A 22858-nucleotide genomic window follows, 5' to 3' on the forward strand; every position below is an offset into this window, starting at 1 on the left:
GGGTTTTGACCTCTGAGATGTCACAGGATGACTGGAAAAAGCCTCCCCAGACTTTGAGGCTCAAGGGAAGGGGATCAGCATCCCCTCCCACCAACACAGGATGGGTTTATGAGCCTGGTGGAAGCAAAACTCCTTTTCCAACCCTCCCCTCAACTCCTGCTTCCTTCTCTTCTTTTCCAAAGAAAACAGCCTGTGAGGGGGAAGCTGCTTCCCCAGAAACCTGCTGCTTCCTGGGAAGAAAAACTTTATATCCCCATAAAAATACCAACAGTCAACATCTTGCTGGGCCCCCAAAATGCTTCTGGCTCTCACAGGGCTGTTTTCACACCAGTTCCAGAAGGAGAAACTCACGTTCTCTGGGAGAAGGTTCAGGTTTGCTTCAATTCAAATCAAAAGCAGCTGGGTTTTCTCTCTGCCCTGTTCCCTGGGAGGCAGAGGGAGCCCTGGGGATGCCAACCCTGTTGTTCTCATGCTGCTGTGGGATCCCACAGCCCTGGGGATGCCAACCCTGCTGTTCTCATGCTGCTGTGGGATCCCAGTGCACTGGGGATGCCAACCCTGCTGTTCTCATGCTGCTGGGTGATGCCACAGCCCTGGGGATGCCAATCCTGCTGTTCTCATGCTGCTGTGGGATCCCAGTGCACTGGGGATGCCAACCCTGCTGTTCTCATGCTGCTGTGGGATCCCACAGCCCTGGGGATGCCAACCCTGCTGTTCTCATGCTGCTGGGTGATGCCACAGCCCTGGAGATGCCAACCCTGCTGTTCTCATGCTGCTGTGGGATCCCAGTGCACTGGGGATGCCAACCCTGCTGTTCTCATGCTGCTGGGTGATGCCAGGGCTCTGGTGATGCCAACCCTGCTGTTCTCATGCTGCTGGGTGATGCCACAGCCCTGGGGATGCCAATCCTGCTGTTCTCATGCTGCTGTGGGATCCCAGTGCACTGGGGATGCCAACCCTGCTGTTCTCATGCTGCTGTGGGATCCCACAGCCCTGGGGATGCCAACCCTGCTGTTCTCATGCTGCTGGGTGATGCCACAGCCCTGGAGATGCCAACCCTGCTGTTCTCATGCTGCTGTGGGATCCCAGAGCCCTGGGGATGCCAACCCTTCTATTCTCATGCTGCTGGGTGATGCCACAGCCCTGGGGATGCCAACCCTGCTGTTCTCATGCTGCTGTGGGATCCCACAGCCCTGGGGATGCCAACCCTGCTGTTCTCATGCTGCTGTGGGATCCCACAGCCCTGGGGATGCCAACCCTGCTGTTCTCATGCTGCTGTGGGATCCCACAGCCCTGGGGATGCCAACCCTGCTGTTCTCATGCTGCTGGGTGATCCCAGAGCCCTGGGGATGCCATGGGGAGGTGTTTGGGGAATTTGGGGGACTGTGGGGGATTCAGCTGCCTTGGGGAGATGTAACAGGGAGGGAAATGTGTGGTGAGAAGGGACCTCAAACCATGCCCAGAGGCAGCTCTTCAGAGCAGGGGCTGAACCCTTGAACCCTTCCTAAGTGTGGATCCCCCTCACCCCACCCTGAGCCACTCCCCCCCCAAAGGCTTTGGGACAGGAGGGCACTGAGAGAGGGGGGTTGTGCTGTGCTTTAGGGCACAGCAGCATCACTCCTAAAGCCTGTCCCAGATCTGCCCATCAGCACCTTCCCACTCTGCTCCAGCCTTTGATGGTAGCTCCCAGGAAACCTTTCCCTGGTGCTGCAGGGAAGCTGCAGCATCTTTAGGGTGTCTCAGGGCAGGGAAGGTCCCTCCTGCATCAGCCCTGAGGGGTAAGGGGATGGAGGACAGGCAGGAATCCCTCATGGGAGGGCAGGGAGGTGGCAGTGGTGCTGGCACAAAGCTCAGAGTGAAACCCACAGCCCCTGCAGGGAGGAAACCCCATGGAGGTGAAGCTGTTGAACCCTCAGCTTTCCCTCCCACCACCTCTGAGGGGTTTTGGGGCAGAGGGTCCTGGGGAAGGGAATGAGAGGGGGTCAAGGGGAGGGTTTGTGGGGAGAAGAAGGGGAGGGGTTATGGGGAGAAGAGTGAGGACAGGGGCAGAGTCATGGGATGCAGGACAAGGTTTGGCTTCCAGGTTCCTGGGTTCCAGCCCCTTACACAGCCCCAGCATCCCCTGGGGTGGATGTATTGGTGAGGGAGGTGACAACCAGGTCTCTGGGGACCATCCCCAGATGCTGCTGTGGCCTCCCACACAACACCAAGGCAATTTCAACCTCTGCACAGGTTTCACCCCTCTCTTTTCAGCTCCACATCTCCCTGGGTCCCTCCTTGGGGGCTGCTCAGAGCCCTCCTGTCTCAGCCTGAGGGAGTTGGGGGGGCTCATCCACACTTTCTGGGGCTGGTTGGAGAAAGCCAGAGCTTTCCAAGTAGAGTCTGCATCCCTAACAAGAGGAGCTCATCCCCCAACAAGGGGAGCTCATCACCTCTGCCCCAGGGGATGCTTGTGGCAGATAAATCCACTGCTATGAGCCTGACACGAGCCAGGGGTTAAAGATCCCTCCAACCTCTCCCAGCCTCAACACTGTGCAGCAGCATCAGCCCACCAGCCCTGTGTGACCCTGAGGGGCTCCCTCCCCATCACCTCATCCCCAGCCCCTCTCAGCTCCCTGTGCCCAGCCCTGAGAGCTGCCCTCTCCTCCCCACCACACTTCAGGGCTGCAAACACCCCCATCCCCATCCCCCTGTTGCACACAGCCTGAAAAGCTGCATTGCCAGAGCAAGCTGCACCTCGAGCCAGCCAAAAAGCCCCGTGGCAAGGGAAGCTGGGTGTGTGATGCTGGAGGAGGAGGAGGGATGGGGGGGGCTCTGGCTTATCACCGTGCCCAATGCCCGATTTCACGGCCACGCTGCTGGCAGCAGCCACAAGCCTCTGGCTGCCACCCAGGCACGGCTCGGCACGTGGCACGGGCTGCTCTGGGGAGAGGAGACAGCCCCGTGCTGCTGCAGGCATCAGGGAGGCACACAGCGATGGCAAAAGCCTTGGAGCTCCTCCCCTTGCCCAGCCCAGGCAGAGGAGGGGGGAGAGGCTGGAGACCCCCAGGAAGGGGTGTGTGAGGAGCTGGGATGAGGCACACACACATCTTCTTCATCCCTTCAGCCTCTGGAGCTTTTCCCTCTCCAAGTGGCTCATGATTTTTGCAGGGCTGGGGACAGAAATATCTGCCAGGGAGTGAATAATCCATGAGGCTCTGGCTGAGATGTGGGAGCTCTTCCAGAAGGGAGGAGGAGGAGGGAGAAACAAGAAACCAAACGTTGAACTCAACCCAAAGGGCTGCTTGGAGCACAGAGCCCTCTGTGTGTGTGTGTGTGGAGGGTTGGAGGTGAGGTTTGAGGGCATAGAAAGTGCTGGGGGATGCTCCAGGGAGCAAAAGCAGACAGATTCCTCTCTTTAGGGCATCAGGGAACTCAGCTGGGTGCTCACACCCATCCAAAAGTCATCCCTGGGGTTGTCTGCTTCAGCTCAAACCCTCACTGAGCTGGGGCTCCTACTTAAATAGCCCATCTCCCCCTGTAAATAACCCATCTCCCACTGTAAATAACCCACCTCCCCCTGTAAATAACCCACCCCCACTGGAAATAACCCACCCCCCCTGTAAATAGCCCACCCCCAGCTGCTCACCCTGCTCTTGCTCCTCAGTGGGTCCCTGAGCATCCCTCCCTGCATGGTGCTGAGGGAGGTCAGAACCAAAGTCAGCAGGAGCTGAAAAGCCTCTCTGCTGTTTACTGGTGGGTCAAGAAGGCTCTGGTTTCAGTTTCTCCTCCTAAAAATGGGTGGGTTTTGAGGGACTGCAGCACAGCTGAGGTGGCTCAGCTCTGTTCCCATCACCTGATGGCTCCTGGGCACTGAGAGCACTTGTTACTGCTGTCCCCATGTCACCTGAGGAGCAGCCCCAGCATCACCAGGGGCTGAGCAGCTGCTCCTGCACTGAACCACTCAATCATTTGGGCTGGGAAAGACCTTGAAGCTGCTGGAGCCCTCCCCATGCCCAGCCCAGCACTGAGTCACAGCCCTCAGCACCATGGCTTTGGGGTCCCTCCAGGGCTGGGCACTCCCTGGGCAGCCTGGCACAGGGGCTGACACCCCTCTCAGCTGCTGCTCTCAGGGTAAGGGAGGGATCTGAGTGGCAGGTACCAGGGGATTGGGGCATCTCCTCTCCAGTGGGACCCAGTGAGTGTGATGGGCACCAGAGAGCCCTGGAGTGGGGCAGGATGAGCCCATTGCCAGAGAGTGGCTCTGAGAGAGGGATCTGCTGCTCCAGCACTGAGAAATCCCCCAAAGGAGGAGACACAGGCCTGGCCAGAGCATTTATTAGAAGATAAAATCAAGCCAAGGGGGTGGGAGCCGAGGTAGATGGTTCCAGCTGCCCCACAGCTCCCATGGGGCCCTGCCATGTGGCCACCAGCCCTCCAGGAGGTCCTGAACCCCCCCCAGCAACAAAGCCCAGCAGGGTACTGATGGGCAGAGACACCCCACAAAGCCCCAAGATACCCCCCTGGGAGAAAGCCCCTTCTCCAAAGCAGGCAGCAGGCAAAGAGCCCCTCTTTGAGACCCAGCACAGGGGAGGGGGGCAGGAGGCAGGCAGGGAGGGGGCAAATTTGGGCTGCTCACTGGGTTTTGGGAGCGGGTACCAGCGTGTCCCAGCCTGAGGAGGAGGATGCCATGGCCCTGGGCACGGGGAACTGGCTGGGGATGGTTTGAGGATGGTGGAGGCAGGAGCCTGCATTGATGTCCTGGGGGTCAGCACCTCACTAGACTTCAGGGGCAGCCAGCTGTGAAGAAACACAAGAGCTGCTGGTTCAAGGTGGGGGACACACAGGGCTTGGGGTGACTCCCTTGGGGTGTCCAGCCTCTCCTCCACCCCCATCCTGTGCACACCCATGCCTGGAGCAGTGAGGCAGAGGAGGATGCTCCCCAGGGAGGAAGGCTGGTGTGTGGGCAGGTGAAGGATGCTGCTCCTGGGAGCTGGCCAGACCCTGGCTCTGCTCCCAGCTGGGCTGGGGGGGGGTCATTGTTTTAGGGTGCTGGGTGGCTGTGTAGGGTGGTGGGTGGCTGTGTAGGGTGCTGAGTGAATGTGTGGAGTGCTGGGTTGCTGTGTGGGGTGGTGGGTGACTTGGTGGGGTGGTGAGTGGCTGTGTGGGGTGGTGAGTGGCTGTGTGGGGTGCTGGGTGGCTGTGTGGGGTGCTGGGTGGCTATGTGGGTACTGGGAGGCTGTGTGGGCTGGTGGGTGACTGTGTGGGCTGGTGGGTGGCTATGTGGGTACTGGGAGGCTGTGTGGGCTGGTGGGTGACTGTGTGGGCTGGTGGGTGGCTATGTGGGTACTGGGAGGCTGTGTGGGGTGGTGGGTGGCTGTGTAGAGTGATGGGTGGCTGTGTAGAGTGATGGGTGACTGTGTAGGGTGCTGAGTGAATGTGTGGAGTGCTGGGTTGCTGTGTGGGGTGGTGGGTGACTGGGTGGGGTGGTGAGTGGCTGTGTGGGGTGGTGAGTGGCTGTGTGGGGTGCTGGGTGGCTGTGTGGGGTGCTGGGTGGCTATGTGGGTACTGGGAGGCTGTGTGGGGTGGTGGGTGGCTGTGTAGAGTGATGGGTGGCTATGTGGGGTGGTGGGTGACTGTGTAGGGTGCTGAGTGAATGTGTGGAGTGCTGGGTTGCTGTGTGGGGTGGTGGGTGACTTGGTGGGGTGGTGAGTGGCTGTGTGGGGTGGTGAGTGGCTGTGTGGGGTGCTGGGTGGCTGTGTGGGGTGGTGGGTGGCTGTGTGGGGTGGTGGGTGGCTGTGTAGAGTGATGGGTGGCTATGTGGGGTGGTGGGTGACTGTGTAGGGTGCTGAGTGAATGTGTGGAGTGCTGGGTTGCTGTGTGGGGTGGTGGGTGACTTGGTGGGGTGGTGAGTGGCTGTGTGGGGTGGGGAGTGGCCGTGTGGGGTGGGCAGTGGCCGTGTGGGTGGTGAGTGACTATGTGGGCTGGTGGGTGGCTATGTGGGTACTGGGAGGCTGTGTGGGGTGGTGGGTGGCTGTGTAGGGTGGTGAGTGGTTGTGTAGAGTGATGGGTGGCTGTGTGGGGTGCTGGGAGGCTGTGTGGGTGATGAGTGACTGTATGGGCTGGTAGGTGGCTGTGTGGGTGCTGGGTGACTGTGTGGGGTGCTGGGTGACTGTGTGGGGTGTGGGAGGCTGTGTGAGGTGCTGGGTGGCTGAGGTGGTGGGTGGCTGAGGTGGGGTGATGAGTGGCTGTGTGGGGTGCTGGGAGGCTGTGTGGGGTGAGGGGAGGCTGTGTGGGGTGCTGGGTGGCTGTGGGGGGGTGGTGGGTGGCTGTGGGGGGGTGGTGGGTGGCTGTGGGGGGGTGGTGGGTGGCTGTGTGGGGTGCTGGGTGACTGTGTGGGGTGATGACTGAATGTGGGGAGTGGTGGGTGGCTGTGTGGGGTGCTTAGTGGCTGTGTGTGTCATGGGAGGCTGTGTGGGGTGCTGGGAGGCTGTGTGGGGTGATGACAATGTGGGGGGTGGTGGGTGGCTGTGTGGGGTGCTGGGAGGCCGTGTGGGGTGCTGGGAGGCCGTGTGGGGTGCTGGGAGGCCGTGTGGGGTGCTGGGAGGCCGTGTGGGTCATGGGTGGCTGTGTGGGGTGCTGGGAGGCCGTGTGGGGTGCTGGGAGGCCGTGTGGGGTGCTGGGAGGCTGTGTGGGTCATGGGTGGCTGTGTGGGTCATGGGTGGCTGTGTGGGGTGATGACTGAATGTAGGGAGTGGTGGGTGGCTGTGTGGGGTGCTTAGTGGCTGTGTGTGTCATGGGAGGCTGTGTGGGGTGCTGGGAGGCCGTGTGGGGTGCTGGGAGGCCGTGTGGGGTGCTGAATCACCTCGGTGTAGCTGTGGGGCTCGGGCAGCTCAGCCGGTGGCACTGCCAGGTCCACCCGCGTGGCACTGGGCACGATCAGCATGGCCTGGGGGAGAGCAGAGAGGGACAGGAGGGTGCTGAGGAGGGTTGGGAGGGCTGTTCAGGGCACAGCCCCCAGCAGCCCTTCACACCTCGTTGGAGCTGAGGCGGGTGGCTCGGCACCAGAAGTTGGCCGTGGCCACGGCGATGCAGAACTCCAGGACGGTGAAGATGAGCAGCACGATGGAAATCCCGTTCCCTGCCAGCTCCAGGGTGGGGAAAAAGCCCATCAGCAGCAGCCAGGAGGAGGAAACCCTCCAGGGTAGGAGGATTTAGGGGCTCCCCCTCTTCCATCTCCCTTAAACGCCGCAGCTTGGGCTCTGCAGGGGTCGAGGTCTCGCTCAGAGCTCTCTGACTCGCTGCTTTTGTGGCTTGGAGAGAGAGATGGGCACTGCCAGGGTGTGAGTCATCTCCTGAGGTACCACACAGGCCCACAGCCAGCCCCAAGGCTGAAGGGGGCACTGCCCATGGGCTACCTGCTCCTGAGTGGGGCTTCAGGGAGAAGTGGGGGGAGGAACAACAGCCCCGGGGGAGTGGAGGGGTGGGGAAGGGGCGTAGAGAAGAAAAGGAGGTGGGGAGATGGAGGAAGGGACAGAGGGGGGATGGAGGGACAGAGGAGGGGATGGAGGGACAGAGGAGGGGATGGAGGGACAGAGGAGGGGATGGAGGGGAAGGAAAGGGGTGGAAAAAGGGGATGAAGAAGGGGGGTGGGAAAGGAAGGAGGGTGGAGAAAGGGAAAGGAAAAAGGAATGGAGAGGGGGGACAGAGAAGGGGTTGGAAGGGGGATGGAGAATGGAGGGGGGATGGAGAAAGAAGGGGGATGGAGAAAGAAGGGGGATGGAGAAAGAAGGGGGAAGGAAAGAGAATGGAGGGGGGGAAGGAAAGAGAATGGAGAAGGGATAAGGAAGGGGGGTAGAGAAAGGGGATGGAAAAAGAGGATGGGGAAGGAAGGAAGGAAGAAAGAAGGGGGATGTAGAAAGGAAAGAAGGAGAAGGGGGAAGGAGAGATAGAGAAGGAAACAGAGCAGAAGACAGGGATGTCCCCAGAAAGTTTCTCCCTGGCTGGACAGGTCCAGCCAGCCCTGAACCCCCCTGTCCCCAGGCTGGGGGTGGGGGCAGCCGTGCCCCCCCTTACCAGGATCAGGTAGTTGTTGTAGTAGTTGAGGCTGGAGCGGTAGAGCCCGTTGAGGTTGAGGTCTACGATGAAGGCGCCGATGCCCAGCAGAGCGAAGATGGCGCTGATGACGTTCATGGTCTGGCTGCCCTTCACCTGCGGGCACCCAGAGGCTTGGGGGGCACCTTTGGGGTCGGCTTTAGGGCAGATGTGAGACCCCAAAGGCCGTGGGGACAGTCACAGCCCCAGGAGCAGCCACAGCCCTGTGGCTAAGAGCTCAGGCTGCCTTAGGGATGGATCTTCTCCCCCCTCCCCTTTCCTTCATTCCCAGGAGTAACCTGGCTTTGCCCCTGGAGGGGTTCACCCAGAGCAGAGCTGCTGCCCCCTGCCCCCTGCCCACCCCCCTCCCCCAGCAAAAGGGGCAGCAGGGGGGGAGGTGGAGCCCCAGGAACACTCACAGCACATTCTGTGGGGCTCTTCTCTGCCCCGATGGAGACACAGCCTGAGATGATAAACTGCTCCGAGAGAGAGAGAGAGAGAAAAGGACAATCACCCACCAACCCAGCCGGTCCCAGCCCCCCAAAACCCCGAGGGCACAGCCCCACAGCTCGGGACACACACACACACACACGGGGATCTCCACCCGTGGGTTTAGTCCTTGAGGTTTATGGCTGCTGGACTAGAAACAACCCCAGTGCCCAGGTGCTGGGACCCCCGTGGGCATCTCTCCGTCCCGGGTGGGTATGTCCCCTGTCCTGGGGGGGTCAATAGCCCGGCCCCGGCCCCCCGGCACGCACGGACACGCCGCCGAGGAAGGGGAGCTCGCCGATGACGAAGACGGAGGTGTAGACGTTGGTGAGAGTGGTGAGGACGATCCCGAAGCCGATGTGCATGAAACCCGTCATGATCTGGATGGTCTGTGGAGAGGGGGGGAGGGACGGAGTGAGGCTCAGCTCATCCCCTCACCCCCTCCCCGACCTCCCACCCCCTCCCCCCGACCCCGCAGCAGGAAGAACCCCCCCAGGGAGAGAGGAAAAAAGGGGGGGAGGTTGCCAGAGGTGACAACCCCCCCTTTCCACCTCCCCCCAACCCGCTCCGCCCCCTCCCCCCCGCCCTGACTCACCCCCATCACCCGGTTCTTGCCCTTGGGCAGGGTCTCGGCCGTGTACATCACAGCGCGGCTGCCCAGCCGCAGGTTCCCCATCCCCTGCATGGAGCCAGCGGTAGGGGAGGGGGGATGGAGGAGGAGGGGGGGGGGGGTGGGGGGGGAACAGGGGAGACCCCCCCCGCTGCCCCCCTTCCCTTCCCGGAGCCGCCCGGTCTCAGTCAGGGCCGCCCCCCCCCCCCTCCTCTCCTTGCTCTCCTTATTGGAGCATCGCGGGTGATGTCAGAGGCTGCGGCATCCCCGGGGCCGCCGCCCACCCCACGCGTGGCCCCAGGAGCACCCCCTTCCAACCCCACTGCTGGCCGGAGGATACAGGGTAACCCCCTCCCCAATCCCCCTATGAGTGGGGAGAGACCCCATGCAGGGGGAGCGGGGTGGAGGAGGGGGGGGATGCTCTGTGTTACCCCCTCCCCAAGCTCAGGGAAGGGGTCAAGGGCATTGAGGTCCCACGGAGAAGATGCTCAGCTCAACCCCCTACCCCCCCATAAAGGGGCAGAGGTGGAAAGGGGGATGGCAGAGGGGCACAACCACCCCAAAGAGAAGTCCCTGTGTCCCCTCCACCCCTCCTGGCTGAGCTCAGCCTTGCTCAGAGCACCCCCAGCTCCACATGCAGCCCCCCTAACCCACCTTCCCCTTCTCCTGAGGACACAAGGAGCTCAGCAAGTCTTTTATAAAGCAAATGAAGGCGCAGCACTGAGGCGCCCGAGTGCCTGGGTTCCTGGAAAAACGCTCCATCAAGGGCCATTAGCAGCGGAACGTCTCCTCCCCCCGGCGCGGGGAGCTGCTGGGCACAGCTCAAGCACATCCCACCCCCCTTCCCCAGACAGAGGGGGATCCCCCTCCCTGGCACCCCTTCCTCAGGTAGGGATGGGCAGAGGGTGCCCCTCGGGGTCTAGGGGAGGGGGGTAGATGGGTCCTGGCCGGTTTTGGGGTAGAAGCCCAGGACTGCAGCTAGGGGAGTGGGTAAATGATTGCAGCCCTGTAAGATGATGTCCCTGCCTTGAGGAGGGTGCTTGCCCCCATGCCCCCCCTCCTAGGGCAAAGGGACTACTCCCCTCTACCTGGCTCCCTTCACCCCGAGTCCTGCTTGCCAGGGAGCCAGCTCCCCCCTTACCACCCCATGGTGGGCATCAGGGGGGGTCCAGCACCACCCCAGCGAGGCCAGGAGGACCTGTTAATGTACAAAGAGGGATTGGGGCCACATCACACTCCCCAAACACCCAGGGGGGGTGCGTGGGGCCCCCCCAGCCCCGTCCCACGCTGAGCTGCTCCAGGCTTTCTGCCACGGGTTTATTGCTAAAAGAACCGGGGGGGGGTCACACAAGAGTGGGGGGTCCGGGGGGGACCCGGCCCTCAGCGGCTGTGGTGGGGGCCATGGCCACAGCCCGGGGCTCTCCCGGGGCTGCTTCGGGCTCCCCCAGCCGGTGCCGCCGCACTGAGCAGTAGCAGCCGAGCGTGGCCACGGCGAGCAGGATGGAGCCCATGGCCACCATGGCCAGCGTGGTGCCGGGCACCGGGACAGCCGAGCCTGCGGGGACAGGCAGCGGGGTGAGGGGGACAGTGGGAGGGTCACATCCCCATCCCACCCCCTTCCCCCGCAGCGTGAGGCGGCTGCAACTTACCTGAGTCCCTCTTCTCCCCCCTCAGCACCGGTCCTGAGGGGCGGCGAGGTGATGCGGGGCTGGGCTCCGGTACCCTGGAGATCCCCGGGGCTGGGCTGAGCAGAGGCGATGCGGGGCTGGGCTCCGGTACCCTGGAGAGCCCCGGGGCTGGGCTGTGCCGAGGCGATGCGGGGCTGAGCTCCGGTACCCCGGAGAGCCCCGGGGCTGGGCTGAGCCGAGGTGATGCGGGGCTGAGCTCCGGTACCCCGGAGAGCCCCGGGGCTGGGCTGAGCCGAGGTGATGCGGGGCTGAGCTCCGGTACCCCGGAGAGCCCCGGGGCTGGGCTGGGCTCCGGTACCCCGGAGAGCCCCGGGGCTGGGCTGTGCAGAGGCGATGCGGGGCTGAGCTCCGGTACCCTGGAGAGCCCCGGGGCTGGGCTGTGCAGAGGCGATGCGGGGCTGAGCTCCGGTACCCTGGAGAGCCCCGGGGCTACCGGAGCCGACAGCAGCCGCAGAGGCCCGAGGCGGACGCTGCCTTCCCCCAGGAGCCCTGCAAGGCGAAAGCCGTCGGGCAGAGGCACATCCCAAGGCAGAGCTCACACATGCCACCCCCCGGGGATGGGGGGGAAGGAAGGGGACCCCCTCACCTCCGCCGCCAGCCAGCCGCCGCCGCCGCTTGCCCCCGCAGGCGCCGGGCGAGCCGCAGCACGAGCAGTCAGCCCCGTCCGGGGACTGCCAGGAGGTTGTCTCGGGGGTGTAAGAACAGGCTTTGCCCAGGCTGCTGTCACCCGTCCCCTCTGCGACAGCCTTCAGGTGACAGCGGAGGTAGATCTGCAGGGACAAGCATCCCCCGAGCTGCCCCGTGTCCCTCCATCCATCACCCCGTCCCCAAAGAGGTGGCACCCCGCACCCCGCCCCACCCCTCCCAGCACAGACCTGGCTGCCGGAGGAGACGTTGGGGAAGAGGAAAGTGTCCAGCTGGAAGCGGAGAGAGCCGTGGGCACGTCGGGGCAAGAAGCGGGAGCGACCGAGCTGCCCGTCCCGCAGACACCTGGCGGCGTGTGAGGCGGGATGAGCCCGGCGCTGCCGCCCCGCCCCGGGACACGCCGAGGAGGGACAACTCGGGGCAGACACCTTCCTCGGGAGCAGCCGGGATCCTCCATCCCCTCCCCCGGGCTCCAGGGAGGAGGGAGAACATGGCACAGACACCCTAACCCCGGGGTCCCAGTGAGGAGGGAGAACAGGGGTCAGACACGCCAACCCCGGGGTCCCAGTGAGGAGGGAGAACAGGGGTCAGACACCCCAACCCCGGGCTCTGGTGAGGGGGGAGAACAGGGGTCAGACATCCCAACCCCGGGGGGTCCAGTGGGGAGGGAGAATAGGGGTCAGACACCCCCATTCCAGGCTCCAGTGAGGAGGGAGAACATGGCACAGACACCCCAACCCTGGGCTCTGATGAGGGGGGAGAACTGGGCTCAGACACCCCCATCCCGGGCTCCAGGGAGGAGGGAGAACATGGCACAGACACCCTAACCCCGGGGTCCCAGTGAGGAGGGAGAACAGGGGTCAGACACCCCAACCCCGGGCTCTGGTGAGGGGGGAGAACAGGGGTCAGACATCCCAACCCCGGGGGGTCCAGTGAGGAGGGAGAATAGGGGTCAGACACCCCCATCCCGGGCTCCAGTGAGGAGGGAGAACATGGCACAGACACCCCAACCCTGGGCTCCAGTGAGGAGGGAGAACAGGGGACAGGCACCCCAACCCTGGGCTCCAGTGATGGGGGAGAATAGGGGTCAGACACCCCCATCCCAGGCTCCAGGGAGGAGGGAGAACATGGCACAGACACCCTAACCCCGGGGTCCCAGTGAGGAGGGAGAACAGGGGTCAGACACCCCAACCCCGGGCTCTGGTGAGGAGGGAGAACAGGGGACAGACACCCCAACCCCGGGGGGTCCAGTGGGGAGGGAGAACAGGGGTCAGACACCCCCATTCCAGGCTCCAGTGAGGAGGGAGAACATGGCACAGACACCCCAACCCTGGGCTCTGATGAGGGGGGAGAACTGGGCTCAGACACCCCCATCCAGGGCTCCAGTGAGGGGGGAGAACATGGCACAGACACCCCAACCCCGGGGTCTCGATGAGGAGGGAGAACAGGGGTCAGACACCCCCATCCAGGGGTCCCGGTGAGGAGGGAGAACAGGGGTCAGACACTCCAGCCCTGGGCTCCAGTGAGGGGGGAGAATAGGGGTCAGACACCCCCATTCCAGGCTCCAGTGAGGAGGAAGAACATGGCACAGACACCCCAACCCTGGGCTCCAGTGAGGAGGGAGAATAAGGGTCAGACACCCCCATTCCAGGCTCCAGTGAGGAGGGAGAACGGGTCAGACACCCCAACCCCAGGCTGTGGTGAGGAGGGAGAACAGGGGTCAGACACCCCATCCCGGGGTCCCGTGAGGAGGGAGGACAGGGGTCAGACACCCCAGCCCCGGGCTCTGGTGAGGGGGGAGAACAGGGGTCAGACATCCCAACCCCGGGGGGTCCAGTGGGGAGGGAGAATAGGGGTCAGACACCCCCATCCCGGGCTCCAGTGAGGAGGGAGAACATGGCACAGACACCCCAACCCTGGGCTCCAGGGAGGAGGGAGAACATGGCACAGACACCCCAACCCTGGGCTCCAGTGAGGAGGGAGAACAGGGGACAGGCACCCCAACCCTGGGCTCCAGTGATGGGGGAGAATAGGGGTCAGACACCCCCATCCCAGGCTCCAGGGAGGAGGGAGAACATGGCACAGACACCCTAACCCCGGGGTCCCAGTGAGGAGGGAGAACAGGGGTCAGACACCCCAACCCCGGGCTCTGGTGAGGAGGGAGAACAGGGGACAGACACCCCAACCCCGGGGGGTCCAGTGGGGAGGGAGAACAGGGGTCAGACACCCCCATTCCAGGCTCCAGTGAGGAGGGAGAACAGGGGTCAGACATCCCAACCCTGGGCTCTGGTGAGGAGGGAGGACAGGGGTCAGACATCCCATCCCGGGGTCCCGGTGAGGAGGGAGAACAGGGGTCAGACACCCCATCCCGGGGTCCCGGTGAGGAGGCAGCATTCGGGGCAGCAGCCCCCACCCCGTGCCCGGTGCCGGCGCTCACCCGTGATCAGCGACGAGCCGATGTTTCATCCCAGCTGCCGCCGCGCCCGCACTGGCCACGCAGCGCTCCACAAAGACCCTCAGGGGCAGGGAGGGGGCTGCGCTCACCGACGCCTCGACGTTCATCAGCTCGCCCCGGGAATAGCTGGGCTGGCTCAGGCGGGAGGACCAGCTCCCTGGCAGGTCCGTGCCACTCAGCATCCCCCTCCCAGGACCCCCGGGGATGCGTGGAGGGGGGTCCATCCCTCCTCCCCCCCACACACACACCCCCAGGAGGTTTGGGGGTCCCCGCACTCACTGTCATACACATCCAGGGCGAAGCGTAAGCGCCTGCGAGGAGCGACGGTGGAACCGAACGGGACCCAGGCGGGTGCGACGGCTCCCGATGAGACGCTGCCCGTCCTGTGGCACAAACACCCTGCAGCGAGGTGCCAGGCTGCCAGGGGGCAGCAGCACTGCCTGCCACCGCCCCCCACCGGGCTGACACACGTTCCCCGCCTCCCTCGCCCGGGGGTGGCACCCAGGGAGTGTGGGCACCCGGGTGCCATCGTACCTGGGGTAGTAACAGTCCACGGGCAGGGAGAAGGGTCTGGCACGAGCCACGGGCCCCCTGGGCGAGGGGCGGTGGTGGAGGATGTTGCTGTAGTGGATGCTGCCCGGGAGGAGCTATGGGAAGGAGAGGATGAGGGGTTGGAGGTGGCACCCAGCTCAGAGGGGGCGTCCCCTCCCCATGCCCAGCGGCACAGGGGAGCCCCAAAGCTCCTGAGCACACGGTGAGGTCTCAGATCATGTGTAACAGCCCCTTGTAGTGCTTTTAACTCGTATCTTAGTGATAACCATTGTCTGTGGCCCCATGGCTTTCTGCTTTCCACAGAATCCCCCAATGCTGGATGGGAACAGCCCTGCAGAGCTGCCCCAGCCCCAGTTACAGCAGGTTCCCCTCACTCAGGGGGCACAGGAACGTGTCCAGGAGGGGTTGGGAAGCTCCTGAGGAGCCTCCACACCTTCCCTGGGCATGGATAAGGCTCCCTCTCAGCCTTCTCTTCTCCATCCCCAAGCCCTGCAGCCTTTCCTCCTCACACACTTGTCCCATCCCCTCAGTATCTTGGTGTCCCTGCGCTGGCCTCTCTGCAGCACTTCCCTGTCTCTCCTGAGCTGGGCAGCCCAGCACTGGCCACAGGGCTCAGGATGAGGCCTCAGCAGGGCAGAGGCTAAAGAATATTTCCTCTCACCAAGGACAGAGCAAGTATTAAACTGATAAGGACAGATGCTACACTAGATCTTAACCAAAAGGCTGAGAAGCGACTCAGCCACGGCCCACAATGCCCTGACACTGTCCCTCCCCATCCTACACCCACCCACAGAGGTCACCCCCCACTCCTCACCTCCAGGGTGGTCCCACAGCCCTCCAGGGGGTGCTCCAGGCGGTGCCCATCCTGGTCAGTGGCCGTCACCCCGCAGCCAGACCCCAGTGTCAGCTCCCCACTGGGCACTTGGCTGCCCAGGAGCCTGGTTGGCACCTTGATGGACACCCACGAGCTGCCACAGGTAACAGAAACTACAGCAGGAGGAGAAAAAGGAGAGCTGAGCCCACTCAAAGGTGCCCCCCCAGGATGGGCAACCCAGGCCAGTCTCCAGCATCATGTCCCTCCAGCTCCCCTGTTTTAGCGTTTCCAGTCTTGGGGGGGACAGGGAAGGTGACCCCAGTGCACTGGGATGCTCCAGAGGGTCCCCATGGGGAGATGTGGGGGGATGCAGGACCCACCTTGGGGGGCAATGACCCAGCAGCCCCCCCCCCCCAAGCAGCCCCTTACCCAGGGCATCCTGTGCCCAGGCTGCAGCCACGAGAAAAAGCACAAACCCCCTTCTCCCAAAAGCCTTCATCATAGTGGGAGGGGAGGAAGAAGAGGAGCAGCTCCTCCTGATGGTTTTTATACCAGGAGGAAGGTCCCAGGCCACAGGTCTCCCAGTGGGAGGCTGGGTGGTCCCTGCAGCCCCAAGCCCAGCCCCTCACACCCACCTGGGATCCATCTCCACACAATCATCCTCCTCCTCCTCCCTCTTCTTCTCCTCCCCAGGTGGCAAATCAAGTGCTCCAACCCCTGTCCTTGCTCCAGCCCTTCTTCTTATCCCCTTCATCCCACCCCTTTCCCCCATCCCCTGCTTGGGAGGAGCTCATGGAGGTGAGAAAGGGGACGAATCCCTTCATGTGCTGCCCTCCTCACCCCAAAAGCTTGGGGCACTGAGGGGTGAGGAGTGCTTCAAGGGTTTTACTGAGCTTCTCTACCTTGAAATCAAGAGCACCAGGACGATTAACCCTAAGAGCATCCCCAAAATCTCACTGGGGAGGGGAGGGCAGTCAGCCTGGGGAAGGACAGAGGGTGAGCTGTGGATCAGGTGTCTCCTGCCACCAACCCGACCATCTTTAACTTCCCCAAGTGCCCAACAAAGCCACAACGGTCTTGTTGGTGTGAAACTGTTTGATGTGGAGGTAAAACATTAGCCACCTTCCATCTGGAGTGAACTGGGGTTGAACTCAGGCTCGGTACCAGGTACAAAGCAGCTTTGTTAACGCTCCTGGCTCCCCCTGCAGAGCCCTCCCTGCCCTGCACACGTGGCACTGCCAAACTGCACCCTGAAATCCAAACAAGGGGCTGTTTAGACAACCAGAGCAGAGGATGATGAGGAAGGTGTCTGAGCAGGTGGAACAAGTGAATGAAAGTGTGTATGGAACTGGTTGGTGGGGTGAGTTGGGGGGGGGCTGGTGCTGTGGGGAAGGGATCTGCCCCAACCACAGCTGCCTCCAGGCTCTGGTGTGGGGCAGTGGGAAGGGGAAGGGTCCTGCTGGCCCCATCCTGGCACAGAATCACACACAGAGTCCCCCAACAGTGGGGATGGGGAGGGTCCTGCAGAGCCCACCCAGCCCCAGCCCCTGCTACAGCAGGTTCCCCTGGCTCAGGGGCACAGGGATGTGTCCAGGTGGGGTTGGGAAGCTCCTGAGGAGCCTCCACACCCTCCCTGGGCAGCCTGGGCATGGATAAGGGTCCTTCTCAGCCTTCTCTTCTCCATCCCCAAGCCCTGCAGCCTTTCCTCCTCACACACATGTCCCAGCTCCTCACATCTTGGTGGCCCTGCACTGGCCTCTCTGCAGCACTTCCCTGTCTCTCCTGAGCTGGGCAGCCCAGCACTGGCCACAGGGCTCAGGATGAGGCCTCAGAGGGGCAGCAGAAGCTCCCTGCCCACCCCCTCTGTGCCCTTCAGGCTGCCATTGCCTCTGCCACCCGCTCCCCCCACCCCTTCACAGGAGTCTTGTCCCTCAGGAGCGTCACCAGCACCTCCCAGCCAGCTCCTGCCAACGGCTCATGGCCCCCTGCCAGCAGTAACCCCAGTGCCCACCTCCCCCTGAGCCTCACCCCCCATCTCCCTGCACACCTCCCAGCAGCCAGACACCTCATCCAGCACAACACTGTGAGGGTCCCCCCTCACAAACCTCCCCCCAGCCCCCCTCAACCTTCCCCTTCCCCCCTCCAGGGGTGGGCAGCCTTATCTCAGCAGCACATCCAACCAGTCTGGCAGGACTTTCCCTTTGCCACCTGACTGCTTTGTTCTTCAAACCCTTTCCCAGCAGACTCAGTATAACCTTCCCCATCCTTATTGTTTCCCAGATCAGAGCTCTGGGACACAGATAAGCTGGTGGCACTTGGCAGTGCCAGGACAGCACAGAGGCACAAGGACAGAGAGCCCAGTGCCCACAGGGCTTTGCCAAGCCCATTGGCACCCATTTGCCCCTTGAAGACAAGAAGATGCTCGCTGTGGCTTTGAGCCTGGGGGTCCTGCTGGCCCTGGCAGATGGTTTGGTGGCCCAGAGCTGTGGTGAGTGTCCCCCCTCCCTCCCACTGGGGACTTGGGGAGGGATGTGGGGTCACTTGCAGGTGTGTCAGCACAGTGCCTGGCCTCTCTCTCCTCCCATCCAGGAGACTTGGTCCCCAAAATGGTGCAACAGCTGGAGGATTCTGTCAATACGGATGAGCTGCCCAACCCCAGTGTCCTGCTGGCCCTCAACCTGGCTGGGGCCACCGACAGTGAGGCTCACAAGTGGCTGCTCCATGAGATAGAGAGTGATGCTGTGCAGAGAGCCCAGAAAGGTAGGGAAGGCTGGGGGCTGCAGCCTGGGTTTGGCACCATCAGCTCTCTGCAGCTTGGATGGGGAGTAGGGTACCAGGGGTGGGTCTCTGCTCCCCAGTAATGAGCCACAGGACAAGAGGAAAGGGGCTGCAGCTGCCCCAGGGAAGGTTGAGGCTGGAGCTGAGGCTGAGCTGTTCCCCTGAGAGGGGTGTCAGCCCTGTGCCAGGCTGCCCAGGGAGCTGGGGCAGTGCCCAGCCCTGGAGGGACCCCAAAGCCGAGGTGCTGAGGGCTGTGGGTCAGTGCTGGGCTGGGCAGGGGGAGGGCAGGGAGTGGGCTCCAGCAGCTCAAAGGGCTTTCCCACCCAAAATGATTCTGTGATGCTCTGATTCTGGAGCCTGACACACCCCCCCACACATGTCCCTGCTGCTCCTTCCCCACAGACATGAGCTCAGGGCAGGTGGCTCTGTATGTGCTTGCCCTCCTCTCCTCCTGCAAGGACCCCCAGCAAGTCCAGGCTCTGGATCAGACCCTCGACCTGGTCCAAGTCCTGCAGAAGAAAACAGATGAGGAAATAGCCAAGATGGGTATGGCAGCAGGGGGCAGTGGGGAGGGCTTGGGGTCCCTGCTCAGCACCCTTTGCCCTGCAGACATGGGTATGGCAGCAGGGGACAGTGGGGAGGGCTTGGGGTCCCTGGGGGAAGGGGCTTTCCCTCCCTGTGTCCCTTTGCCCTGCAGACATGGGTATGGCAGCAGGGGGGCAGTGGGGAGGGCTTAGGGTCCCTGAGGGAAGGGGCTTTCCCTCCCTGTGCCCTGCTCAGCACCCTTTGCCCTGCAGACACGAGTATGGCAGCAGGGGGCACTGGGGAGGGTTTGGGGACCCTGGGGGAAGGGGCTTTGCCCCCCTGTGTCCCTTTGCCCTGTAGACATGGGTATGGCAGCAGGGGGCAGTGGGGAGGGTTTGGGGGTCCCTGCTCAGCACCCTTTGCCCTGCAGACATGGGTATGGCAGCAGGGGGCACTGGGGAGGGTTTGGGGGTCCCTGCTCAGCACCCTTTGCCCTGCAGACACGGGTATGGCAGCAGGGGGCAGTGGGGAGGGCTTGGGGTCCCTGCTCAGCACCCTTTGCCCCGCAGACGTGGATGGTGTCCCCATCACCACCCTGTTCAGTGTCAGCCTGGATGTGCTGGGGCTGTGCCTGGCCGGGGCAGCAGGTCACCAGGAGGCAGCTGTGGTGCTGGCCAAGGAGCTGCTGCGATCCGACAGCATCTCTGTGGGTAAGAGACCCATCCCCTCGCCATGCCCCCTGCCCTGGCAGCTCCGCCCCTGCCCATCTGTGACCCTGGCACCCTGCAGACAGCCGTGCCGTGGCGGCTCTGGCGCTGAACTGCACCTATGAGGGCTCAGACGTGGCTGAGGTGAGGGAGCTGCTGTGGGAAGTGCTGCTGGGGGTCACCACTGGCTTCCTGGACGAGCAGGACGAGGGCAACGGCCTCATTGGGAACATCTACAGCATGGGGCTGGCGCTGCAGGTACAGGGGAGGGGGCTGCTCCCTCCCACCCCCCAGCTCCTTGGACCTTCCTCACAGCATCTCACACCTCGTCCCCAGGCTCTGGAGGCCACCAGGGTGGTGTATGCCCCACGGCACTGGGACTCTGCCCAGGCTTTCTCTGTGGTGTGCCAGCATCACTTCCAGCTGCCCACGGCCACTGCCCAGCTCCTGCCCGCCCTCCTCGGCAAAACCTACCTCCATGCAGCCCACATGGACTGTGCTGCCAGAGCTGCCAGCGATGGTATGGCCCCAGGACCAGTGTCCCTGGCCCTTAAAGCAGGATTCCTGGCCCCACAAGCAGTGTCTCTGGCCCCAAAAGCAGTGTTCCTATCCCTAAAGCAGCATCCCTGACCCCAAAAGCAATGTCCCTGTCCCCAGAGCAGTCTCTGGCCCCAAAGCAGTGTCTTTGTCCCCAAAGCAGTGTCTTTGTCCCCAAAGCAGAATCCCTGTCCCCAGAGCAGTCTCTGGCCCCAGAAGCAGTGTCCCTGTCCCCAGAGCAGTCTCTGGCCCCAAAGCAGTATCCTCTGTCCCTAAAGCAGCATCTCTGGCCCCAGAAGCAGTGTCTTTGTCCCCAAAAGCAGTGTCCCTGTCCCCAGAGCAGTCTCTGTCCCTAAAGCAGTGTCTTTGTCCCCAGAAGCAGTGTCTTTGTCCCCAAAGCAGAATCCCTGTCCCCAGAGCAGTCTCTGGCCCCAAAAGCAGTGTCTTTGTCCCCAGAAGCAGTGTCTTTGTCCCCAAAGCAGTGTTCCTGTCCCTAAAGCAGCATCCCTGTCCCCAGAAGCAGTGTCCCTGTCCCCAGAGCAGTCTCTGGCCCCAAAAGCAGCATCCCTGTCCCCAAAAGCAGCATCCCTGTCCCCAGAGCAGTATCCTCTGTCCCTAAAGCAATGTTCTTGTCCCCAAAGTAATGTCCCTGTCCCCAAAGCAACAACCTTGTCCCCCAAAGCAGCACCTCTGTCCCCTAAACAACATCCCTGTTCCCAAAGCAGTGCTTCTGTCCCCAAGGTAATGTCCTTGTCCCCAGAGCAGTGACCCCATCCCCAAAGCAGCATCCCTGTCCCCAGAGCAGTGTCCCTCTCCCTAAAACAACTGCTCTGTCCCCAAAGCAGCATCCTTGTCCCCCAAAGCAGTGTTTCTGCCCCCAAGGCAATGTCCTTGTCCCCAGAGCAGCGTTCCCATCCCCAAAACAGCATCCCTGTCCCCAAAACAGCATCCCTGTCCCCAGAGCAGTGTCCCTCTTCCCAAAACAACTGCTCTGTCCCCAAAACAGCATCCTTGTCCCCCAAAGCAGTGTTTTTATCCCCAAGGTAATGTCCTTGTCCCCAGAGCAGTGTCACCATCCCCAAAACAGCATCCCTGTCCCCAAAGCAGTGTCCCTCTTCCCAAAACAGCACCTCTGTCCCCAAAGCAATGTCCCTCTTCCCAAAACAGCACCTCTGTCCCCAAAACAGCATCCTTGTCCCCCTAAGCAGTGTTTCTGTCCCCAAGGTAATGTCCTTGTCCCCAGAGCAGTGTCCCCATCCCCAAAGCAGCATCCCTGTCCCCAAAGCAGTGTCCCTCTCCCCAAAACAGCTGCTCTGTCCCCTAAGCAACATCCTTGTCCCCCAAAGCAGTGTTTTTATCCCCAAGGTAATGTCCTTGTCCCCAGAGCAGTGTCCCCATCCCCAAAACAGCATCCCTGTCCCCAGAGCAGTGTCCCTCTTCCCAAAACAACTGCTCTGTCCCCAAAACAGCATCCTTGTCCCCCAAAGCAGTGTTTTTATCCCCAAGGTAATGTCCTTGTCCCCAGAGCAGTGTCCCCATCCCCAAAACAGCATCCCTGTCCCCAAAACAGCATCCCTGTCCCCAGAGCAGTGTCCCTCTCCCCAAAGCAGCACCTCTGTCCCCAAAGCAGCATCCCTGTCCCCAGAGCAGTGTCCCTCTCCCCAAAACAGCATCCTTGTCCCTAAAGCTGGGTACAACCAGGGTTCACAGAGGTGCATCTGCTCTCCCCCTCCCCAGAGCTCCCCCAAACCCGCGGCACTCCCTCAGCCCTTCTCGCAGCCTCGGTGTCCGACATCAAGGTGCAGTATTCCATCAAAAACCAGCTGCAGGGGTCCTCCTTCAGCTACAGCATCTGGGTGAGCGTCCCGCGGGGCTCCGCGCTGCTCAGCGTGCTGCGGGCGGCGGCGGCGCAGGAACCCGACATCTACAGGTGAGACTCGGAAGGGAAAGAGCCGGGCAAAGGACGGCACGGGCACGGGCACGGGCCACACTCCGGGGACCACCGAGCCCCGAGCCCACCCGCCTCCCCCGGCAGCTTCCAGACGGAGCAGACGTCCTGGGGTCCCATGGTGACATCCATCCACGGGCTGGCGGCCAGCACCAACGACAGGACGTACTGGCAGTTCCTGGGTGATGGGGTTGCCCTCCAGGAAGGTGGGCAACCGGGGATTGGGGAGGGTGGGAGGGCACAAGGAGAGGGGGAGTGGGAGTGGAACAGCGGCTTCAACGCCTTCTCCCTCCCTCCTTCCCCTCGCAGGGGTCGGCAGCTACAAGCCGTCGGACGGGGAGCACGTCGAGGCTGTGTTCAGCACCTACTGAGGGGCAATAAAGAGGCGTTTGCAGCGGAGCCGCGGCTGTGTGGGTGTAGGGGGGATGCTGAGGGGTGGAGGGGAAGGTTTGGGGCAGCCCAGCACAGCCCCCGATGCCTGGGGGGGTCCCGTTCCCAGCACGGGGCAAGGGGCCAGGGGGGTCGTGCAGGGGACACGGAGGGGGGATGCTGTGGGGTGGAGGGGAAGGCTTGGGGCAGCCCAGCACAGCCCTCATGCCTGGGGGGGTCCCGTTTCCCCCAGCACAGCCCCTGAGGCTGGGGGGTGTCCTGCTCGGGGGGGTCCCGTTCCCAGCACGGGGCTCGTGAACAGGGGGTCGTGCAGGGGACATGGAGGGGGGATGCTGTGGGGTGGAGGAGAAGGTTTCGGGCAGCCCCTGAGGCTGGGGGGTGTCCTGCCCGGGAGGTCCCGTTCCCAGCACGTGGTGAGGGGCCAGGGGAGGCATGCAGGGTACAGGGAGAGGGGATGCTGAGGGGTGGAGGGGAAGGTTTGGGACAGCCCAGCACAGCCCTCATGCCTGGGGGGGTCCCGTTTCCCCCAGCACAGCCCCAAAGGCTGGGGGCTGTCCTGCTCGGGGGGTCCCGTTCCCAGCACGCGGTGAGGGACCAGGGGGTCGTGCAGGGGACAGGGAGAGGGGATGCTGTGGGGTGGAGGGGAA

At 62.9% G+C, this 22858-nt stretch overlaps 2 protein-coding genes and 1 pseudogene across 2 annotated transcripts; 1 reads left to right on the forward strand and 2 right to left on the reverse strand.

The window, feature by feature from the left end:
• Positions 1 to 4553: 4553 nt before the first annotated feature.
• LOC133625816 (membrane-spanning 4-domains subfamily A member 12-like) lies at positions 4554 to 9247 on the reverse strand. The gene is made up of 7 exons (XM_062000392.1): positions 9158 to 9247; positions 8832 to 8951; positions 8493 to 8549; positions 8056 to 8190; positions 7014 to 7127; positions 6845 to 6928; positions 4554 to 4779 (listed from the first exon to the last, which is right to left on the reverse strand). The coding sequence occupies exons 1-7, from the start codon at positions 9245 to 9247 to the stop codon at positions 4759 to 4761; spliced, it is 621 nt and encodes a 206-aa protein (XP_061856376.1). The 3' UTR covers positions 4554 to 4758.
• A 5900-nt stretch (positions 9248 to 15147) lies between these two features.
• LOC133625882 (U2 spliceosomal RNA) lies at positions 15148 to 15247 on the reverse strand (annotated as a pseudogene).
• A 2497-nt stretch (positions 15248 to 17744) lies between these two features.
• On the forward strand, positions 17745 to 22192 carry CBLIF (cobalamin binding intrinsic factor). The gene is made up of 11 exons (XM_062000508.1): positions 17745 to 17811; positions 17874 to 18086; positions 18507 to 18650; positions 19199 to 19339; positions 19419 to 19594; positions 19673 to 19843; positions 20054 to 20096; positions 21544 to 21585; positions 21653 to 21803; positions 21909 to 22027; positions 22131 to 22192. Exons 1-11 carry the CDS (start codon positions 17745 to 17747, stop codon positions 22190 to 22192), a joined length of 1329 nt encoding a protein of 442 aa, XP_061856492.1.
• Positions 22193 to 22858: the final 666 nt, after the last annotated feature.

The sequence above is a fragment of the Colius striatus genome, chromosome 7 (assembly GCF_028858725.1).
Source record: "Colius striatus isolate bColStr4 chromosome 7, bColStr4.1.hap1, whole genome shotgun sequence".
NCBI lineage: Eukaryota > Metazoa > Chordata > Aves > Coliiformes > Coliidae > Colius > Colius striatus.